Genomic DNA, 8,330 nt, shown 5'->3' with positions numbered 1-8,330 from the left:
TGGGAGAGAGAGAGAGAGAGAGAGAGAGAGAGAGAGAGAGAGGGAGAGGAAGAGAGAGATCATGATGACGTCCTTATTACAGGATTGTAGCATATGGGTGCAAGTCTGTGTGTGTGTGTGTGTGTGTGTGTTTGCGCACATGACATTGCTGTTTCCTACATCCTTGCAGGACAGGAGAGAGTTGGAGGATGAATACTGCCTCAGAAAAAGAGTTTGATATTCATGTCAACAATAGACCATGACAAAAAATGATTTGCATTTTTTTTATTTTTTTTTTATTTAGAAAAAAAAAGCAACTAAGAGGTCGAATTTTCCAATTGAAACAGTTGGAAAATTCCGATTTCAAAAGACTTAATTCATCAGTGGTTCATAGATTATAATCAGATAGTCTAAGATTCAACACGGACATTTATAACTAAAGTAAAGTTTTAGATTTAAATTAGAATAAAATTCTTTCATTATACAGTATGCTGCTCCTCTGGCACTCAGTTGCACTGTGAGGTTAAAGCCACCAGAGGGCACCTCCAAAGATGGCTTACATTTCACATTTAAAAAAAAAAACAGCTACTTTTACACTAGTTTTATGGACTAGTTATCTATTTTAAGGTTTTTTCCAGAACTCTGGAAAATTGAGATTTCCCATTCTGGCAGAACAGCCTGTAAGTGTAGAGTGACGGACCGATGATTATTATGATGAAGGAGTTAAAAACACAAGAACATAAATGCTTTACTTGTATTTCTTGAAACCTTTATTCAACACATCAAAATGGTAAAATATTGGACTCTTATACAGACAATAATTTAAATAAATACCATTAATTATCATTAACAAACGCAACAAGCAGTATCATCAAAGAAAGGCCTAGGGCTTCTTCACTTCTTCTGGAGTATTTGACATTTTTCTATCGATTACAGGGGAGGTTATGCTTAAATAAATGCAGTAATAATCAAATAAGCAAACAGCTAACAGTTGAAGATTATTTTCATTTGGCATCATCACAGTCATGAGTGAAAACTTTTCATTGTACAATCATTTTGCAAAGTGCTTTGTGACCATATGCCTCACAAAAAAGGGTTGAAAGTTTGTATTTTTCTCTCGCCGTCTGGAAGAAGATTTTAAAAAGACCCAAACGCATCCCCATATCATCATCAGAAATATATCTCTATGGCACTACACCAGGATGCTTGATATGGTCTTGGATAATGTTGGACCTTTACATTGCACTGTATAACTGTTTATTTTAAATACGTAATTAATACAAAACCAGTTCACACAGCACAATGCAAATAAAATATTTAAACTCACCCCACTGGTGTGGCAATTAGTTTTGAGTGATGTCCCGCCCACAAAATTAAAGTATTAATAGAAGAGGGATTTTCGAAGCTCTGTTTATTCAGAGGCTTGCTGGGTACAGTAGTAAGGCAGTCAGCGCATTTTAAAAATTGTCATGGTGAAAAACATTGCTACGAGAGGGAGTTTCAGTCCATTGTCTTCAAGGTTTGTTGTCGTCATCACAGTGTGAATTGTTCCAGCTTCCAGCACACCTTCCCAATTCTAAAGTCTGCTTCCACTCATATGCAACACCTCAGAGAGTCACTTTTTTTTTTTTTTTTTTAAAGCAAGCCATCTTGTTCAAAAACGGAGGGCAGGAGGGAGAAGTGGAAGGGCACAAACTTGACACCGGTCCCGTGGTAGAATTTGTTCTGAAACTCCACCCTGGAAATCAAGTGTTCAAGTGAGCGATTAGAGGCTCTTTAATAAAGGACAAGGAAGGTGAACGCAAACAGGAAATTGAATAAAGCAGAGCTGAGTCACGCTGAAAAAACAAAAATCAAATATCAACACATTTTTAACTCAATGTCTCAGTCTTAATAATGTCACTTTAAAGACTAGAACAGCCTTAATCACTGCCTTACAGAGTAGGAAAGACATTTATCAATTCATCGAGAAAATAATCGGCTGGTTTCAATCTGTACAATGCCAAGTCTCATATCCCAGTATTAATATCATACTCCTGAACTAAACTGTGATGTGATCATTCAGACCGGCTGGTAAAATGAGACTCACCAGTGAAGTCGGAGAGCGTGGAGGAACGCCGACAGGCCTTCCATGACGAGCAGGATGGACACGGTGAGCACGGCGAAGAGGCCGAACACGGGGACTAAAAACACCACCCCCACTCTGGTGGTGATCCTCAGACCCAGGCGCATCACCATGCCCCACAACACCTCTGACAGCTCTGAAAAGCAATACGAACATAAGGATGCACAAAGACACACAAAAATGAATTCATATCTAAAAGGTGAAGAAATGCAAAGCAGTCGTTGTGCCCGCACTTACGGGCGTGAGCCAGGCTGAGAGCCCAGAGACGCAGGTACGACGCAGTGTTGGAGATGCAGCCCAGGCAGTACTCTATGGTGTGAATGGCCTGGTACAGGAGCACATCCGCAAAGTCAAACTGCAAAACAGGTCACAAAATATATATTAGATATTACACTTTATTCAGACTGATTTAAAAACAGTATTCTGAAATTTATAAAAAGACAATGCAGGTGTTCACATGATAATAAATTAGCTCTATAAGTGAGACACATATTAGCACACAACTGCAGGCTTATAAGCAAGTTGTTGCAAAACCAGCGACGTGACAAAAATCAGCACACACACGGCAACAGTACAATGACCACAACCACTACTCAGTAAATGCAGCCTCGCAAAGCACTAAATATTAATATATTCTAATGTGCAAATACAGCGCATCATTAATGTCAGGTCATTTAGGTACTGGTGGATCTCTGACCTCTTTGGGAAGAGCTTCTCTGCTTGGCATTTCATCAAGTCCCTCCTCTTCATCATCATCATCATATGCCGGTGCTGTGGAATTGTCATCCTCACTTACACGCCTCACTCTCTCATAGCCCTGAGGTGAGACAACAACGTTGATCTTATTGACAAATAACCAAAAAAACATATAAAATATATTTAAAATATGTCTGATCTCACGTACTCTGCGTCTGCGCAGGCCTTTGCCTCCACGGTACAGCCAGTACAAGTAAAGAGGTTTTCCTAACAGCATCACAGGTACTGACAGCATAGCTATCACGATTAAGAAAACTTGCAGCCCAGTCTGGGGAATCAAGAAAATGAGAAAATGAGTTAACGAGGATGAAAATGCATCCGGAGCTGATCGTGTTTCAGATAAACGTCGTCAAACACACACCTGTCCTGGGTAGAGAGGAGTGATATCCTTCCCCTGCATGACAAACATGTTAATGAAGTGGATCAGGATGCTGGGAGCCGCGCTGGAGTCTCGTACACCGAATGCCAACCACTTGTAGAGAATCATGAAGACCAGGTAGCCAAAGAGACAGAGGAGGAAGAGCAGCTCAGGAAGAAACAGCAGATAGACATTAAATTTCTGTCGGAAGTGCCTGAAGGGAGAGAACAAAGTATGGGAATAAAGAAAGTGATGAGCGAGTGGCTTTAATGATTGGACCTCTGAATGCCTATCAAAACAATACATTGTTTTTAAGCAATAAATGGTTAATCGCAAAAAAATCATGCGATTAAAAATTGTAATCGTTGCCCAGCACTAATATACCTATATATATATATATATATACACACGTTCACATGCTGATGGACACCGATGGATGTACATTAATAAAAGTGATGTAAGGTTGCTGCCAGGGACTTATATCTCGAGCCACTCACAAGTGATTGAAGACACTCAGCACCACTCCAAAGCTCATGTGGATTACCCCGATAATAACGGACATCTTCATCTTGTAGGAGTTGAGGAAGGACAGCCGGTTCACCGCCATGCTCCATATCTGATATTAAAAAGCATCTCAGTGAAAATGACAAGAAAATTAGTCGGTTCCATTCTGACAGTAATGTCTGAGTGCATTTACTCACAGGATCGATGCCGAATGGGTACGGCCCACTGAAAACACCGCTGATGTTGGGGTCTAACGTGAGCAAAGCATTTGTTTGGAGGGTTTTATTCCTGCCACATAAAAAAAAGATATGTATTAAATAGAAAAATGTATTAAAACACATATTTACAGAAAAAATAAATATAAAAAGTGTTTGTGAGAGTATTTTACTGCTAACTCACGTCCACTGCTGATTTGTAAACATGGCCTTGACGCTCCAGCCAGAGCCAAATATATTGAGCGACTTGGAGAAACAGTCATTGTAAATCAGCCCGGTGTAGATAGAGAAAAGCCCCATCATCAGGATGATGTAGCGGCCACTGAAGAACGTCGTCCATATCTGAGATCAACAGAGACACAACTATCAGCCAAAACTAATTTACACTCATAAGTCTCTTCATTATGGATGAGGGGAACAACCAAAGGGAACGGCTCATTCCCACCTCATTATCGGACCGTTTCTTCTTCTGCTTTTTCTCCGTCAGCACCATCCACAAGGCGAAGAGACTCATTATCATCCCGTGGCCGAGGTCGCCAAACATCACAGCAAACAGAAAGGGGAATGTGATGATGGTGTAGGGAGCTGCCAATTAAAGAGACAACAGCTTCAATGTACTCTGACCTTCTCCAAAGCAAACAAAAAGATAGTTTATTCTTTGCATGACACAGTGGGAGTTCTTACCTGGGCTTACCTCGCGATAGTCCCCCATCCCATACGCCTCCACAATGCTCTGAAAGCCAGATGTGAACTTGTTGGTTCTTAACAAGGTGGGCGGAGTGTCAGTGCTCGGGATGCGGTTCACAAAGGACGGCACGGTGGCGTCGCCTTTTCTCTGTTCGAAAAAATAAAGACAAAAAATGTAAAGGACGATTCTGAAATGAGTAACCAGCGTTGTATATTCACAGAAAACGACACATTGATGATGTTTGGAGCTCCCTTTGCTCACTCCTGTCTCTTGTCAAATATTCACAGGTTTTAGTGATTCTTTGACCAGGAAGCTTTTCTCTCGTACATTCTGGGTGAGACATTTTATCTGAAAGAAAAATCAAATATGCAGCCTGCAACAGTAGGAGTTGCCAACATATACTGGACAGCAAGTGACAATAACTGCTAAACTACAACAACAAGAAATGATACAGCCAATAACGAAACAAAAAAAAAAAAAAACACGACAGATGTAGTGGGTTGGGAGAGGGAGTCATCCAAAAAGCCTAATGCCAGTATTAATGGGAAATAATTAAAATTGCCTCTTGGTGATACAATTTGAGTGCTTAACAGCTGATAACAGTGTCAAATCCATAAAGAGGCCAACACTGATTCTTATAACGAGCCCTAAATCTAATTAACTATTAAAGCTACGCAATTTGTCAAATACTAATCGCAAACAGTATTTTGGCCTCCGCAAAGAAATCTAACCTGATCAGCTGCAATAATATCGATGCCCTAATTTTCCTCACCGAGCCCTCTTCTAGCGCTCCCCGCAGGTTTGCCAGGTCACTGACGGGACACCACACCTCAGCAATCAGACACTTGTTGGTGACGTCGAAGCTGCAGAGGTTCAGGATGTGGTAGATTGCCTTCATCTTTTTCACCTGCACAACCCAGGTAAAGGCCGACTCCGAGGCCTTCTGCAGAACCTGCCTCAGGTAGTCCTCAGTGCGGTGCAGCACCTGGAGGAACACAGCGATTACTACACAAACTCAGTGAGAACGTGCGAGCGTGTTAAACGTCCGTCTTTATCGGTCTTACGTTGTTGAGGTCTTGGATGCGAGTCCTCAAGCTGTCCAACACATCTGCCCGCTCCTCATCGTTGTCAGGGTGCGGGTAAAGATGGCAGTGGTAACTGAAGACAACAGAGACGGACATGTGCGCTGATAAAGAATACAGCGGGAATTTAAGCTCGTGAGTCATGCGGGTCATGTGATGATGGTGTTCTTACCAGTCACAGATTTTTTGTACTTTCTGTCCGATCTGGTCTCCCCAGAAAGAGATTAGAAACACAACATTTTTGCTGATCTCACCCTGAAACAACACAGATCAGGCAAGTTATCACTTCACAAAAAGCCAAGAAGAAAAATGACTTTTACATGAATCCCTACAACAATAGATTTTCTCTTTGCTGGTACAAAAGTAGGATGTATCACTTACGTTATCATTAGCTCAGCATCATTTTATTAACATGCCAGCTAAGTCCTGGTCATGGACTTTTAGTTTAAAGCCCTTAAGAAACAATTTTTTTGTAACTTTAAATATTTATAACTATATAACGTGATGTTTCTTTTACAGTAACTCGCAAACGATCTTTGGCTGAATTCAGACATCAGCTGCCAAGAGCAGGGAACAGCCAGTTTTTCTTTTTTGTTAAATAACAAATAATAAACAGCAATTGTTGATTGATTACAACAAATGTTACAATATTTCTCTTGACCTGAAGTACGCAATTTTTACTCACAGTGTCGAGATCAGCGAGGTTCTCGTCCACCTCTGCGTAGCTGAGGATGGTGTAACCCTTACACACTCTCCACAACATACGCTCAAAGGCCTCCACCTTCACCCGCTGGATGAGACCAGAAACAAACCTACAGCCAGACAGAAATCAGGTTACGTTCAAAGTTCATTTCTTAACGGTAGAACACATTATGACGTCCTGTCGTGTGGATGTAAATGACACGTATTGCAGCTCACCCCAGCTTGGCTCCGAGTCTTTGCATACCAGTGCACCCCGTCACCGTGTCCGTCTCCATCGTGGGGAACTCTTCATACTGGGGACCAAGAGCCTCATGCTAATTATAAAAGGGAACATGTTTCATTCAGCTTACATTAACTGCTCATAAGGATTATTAAGACAAAGCCTATGTGAAAGCGCTGTTTATTCTCATAAAGGCCTGTCTTCCATAGAGACACCATTGTTGCTCTTTGCTGTATTCCTTTTTAACACAGCAGCCTGGCTGCTTGTAACGGCTGCACTGGGACCGTGTCTTTAATTAAATTCGGCTCTAGTTTCATTTCTGTCACGCCGGCAAACAGAACACATCCGTGAGAAGAAAACAACGCACTGCTGGTGAGGTGAGAGGAGGCATATTGCCTTGAGATGCAAACAGAGTGGGACTGGAACAGAAGCGGTACGCTAGAGACGGTTGGAGACACACTTACTCTGGAGCGGCTGTGGATGAAGGTCCGTGTGATCTTCAGCATGTGTGTGTACTCGGTGAGCTCCAGGAGGTTCCTCTGCAGCTTCTCTTTGTTTCGGGTCACCTCGCTGAGCTCCATCTCCAGCCTCTGAAGCTGCTCCTGCACGTCACCACACATTGAACACCAGCTTAAGCCTGCACTCAGCAGCAAGTTGACTTCTTCAGTTAACTCAGGCAGACGAGAAGCAACATGAATACGACCGGCATCAGAAGACAGTCAAAATAAATATATATAAATTATCACTGTAGATAAAGATTGATTGAGGGGGGGGGTCGAACTATTAACTTAACAAACCTTGCATTGTTACATTAGCCACACACCAAAAAAAGTAAAATATATAATGTTTAAAAAACATAATTTTAGAATACCAGATAAAATGTAAAAGTAGCACTCAGTGGCAAAAATTATAGAATTGATAAATAATGAACGAAATAAGAACATAATGTATTAATATTTGATGTGTGGTGCATTTAAACATCATATCCTAGTTTCAGACACCTGGATGAATTCTTATCTCAGTTTTAATAAACTTCATTATGTTAAAAGGAGCACTGAAACCAGGATATTGTTGTAATTCAACAACTCGTCCAGGTTTCTTATAATTTTCCACCATGTGTGCAGGTGAGTCCTCAAATCAGGTTATGTAGCAGTGGGTCAGAACAACAACACATATGACGATAAATGATGTAATGATGGGCTACGTGAATGTGAAAGTCTGATGTCAGGAATGCAGAGGATCAATTTTACTGTCTCATCTTCCATTACTGATGACTACATGGAGACGCTAAATCCAGGCAAGAGGTATCATCGACTAGAAGTCCCAACCTTTCTAAAGATACCGAATGAGTCAGGCTTAACTTGGAGAACAATCTAGAATATTTTCATTTGATGGATTGGTGCAGCACGAATCAGAGCGGAAGCAAGAGGATACAGTATATATGCTACCGCCACACAGTGCGGAATAATAAATGATTTTTCCAACCATAGAGTTAAAGGAAGCTGGAGGTTAACAGATCTGGAGGAAGCGACGCAATGCATGCACTGCTGTCACTATCAAAAACCTGATTATTATTAGGATCTATACAGAGATAGGATAGCCAGGTTTCTCTATGTTCCATATATAGAGAATATTTATCGATTCCTCCAGATCTGTATTTTTTTTTTTTTTTTTTTTTTTTTTTTTTTTTTTTTTTTTTTT

General features: G+C 41.0%; 1 protein-coding gene across 2 annotated transcripts in view; it reads right to left on the bottom strand.

The window, feature by feature from the left end:
* Nucleotides 1-944: 944 nt before the first annotated feature.
* The window catches only part of atp6v0a2a (ATPase H+ transporting V0 subunit a2a), a 9,476-nt gene continuing 2,090 nt past the window's right edge, over nt 945-8,330 (bottom strand). Inside the window, exons 4-20 of one of the 2 annotated variants that reach the window (XM_031855771.1) lie at nt 7,094-7,231; nt 6,626-6,702; nt 6,393-6,519; nt 5,880-5,962; nt 5,690-5,783; nt 5,398-5,610; nt 4,622-4,772; nt 4,383-4,522; nt 4,122-4,279; nt 3,920-4,010; nt 3,716-3,834; nt 3,222-3,432; nt 3,009-3,128; nt 2,802-2,921; nt 2,342-2,459; nt 2,069-2,240; nt 945-1,717 (exon numbers count right to left, since the gene is read on the bottom strand). In XM_031855771.1, coding sequence (XP_031711631.1) covers nt 1,615-1,717; nt 2,069-2,240; nt 2,342-2,459; nt 2,802-2,921; nt 3,009-3,128; nt 3,222-3,432; nt 3,716-3,834; nt 3,920-4,010; nt 4,122-4,279; nt 4,383-4,522; nt 4,622-4,772; nt 5,398-5,610; nt 5,690-5,783; nt 5,880-5,962; nt 6,393-6,519; nt 6,626-6,702; nt 7,094-7,231 — 2,235 coding nt within the window. In that variant the 3' untranslated portion in view covers nt 945-1,614. Of the gene's footprint in view, nt 1,718-2,068; nt 2,241-2,341; nt 2,460-2,801; nt 2,922-3,008; nt 3,129-3,221; nt 3,433-3,715; nt 3,835-3,919; nt 4,011-4,121; nt 4,280-4,382; nt 4,523-4,621; nt 4,773-5,397; nt 5,611-5,689; nt 5,784-5,879; nt 5,963-6,392; nt 6,520-6,625; nt 6,724-7,093; nt 7,232-8,330 lie in introns of both variants that reach the window. The other variant, XM_031855770.1, reaches the window with a different exon arrangement.

The sequence above is a fragment of the Anarrhichthys ocellatus genome, unplaced genomic scaffold (assembly GCF_004355925.1).
Source record: "Anarrhichthys ocellatus isolate YVR2014 unplaced genomic scaffold, GSC_Weel_1.0 scaffold16, whole genome shotgun sequence".
NCBI lineage: Eukaryota > Metazoa > Chordata > Actinopteri > Perciformes > Anarhichadidae > Anarrhichthys > Anarrhichthys ocellatus.
This window is presented reverse-complemented; position numbering and strand designations above follow the sequence as displayed.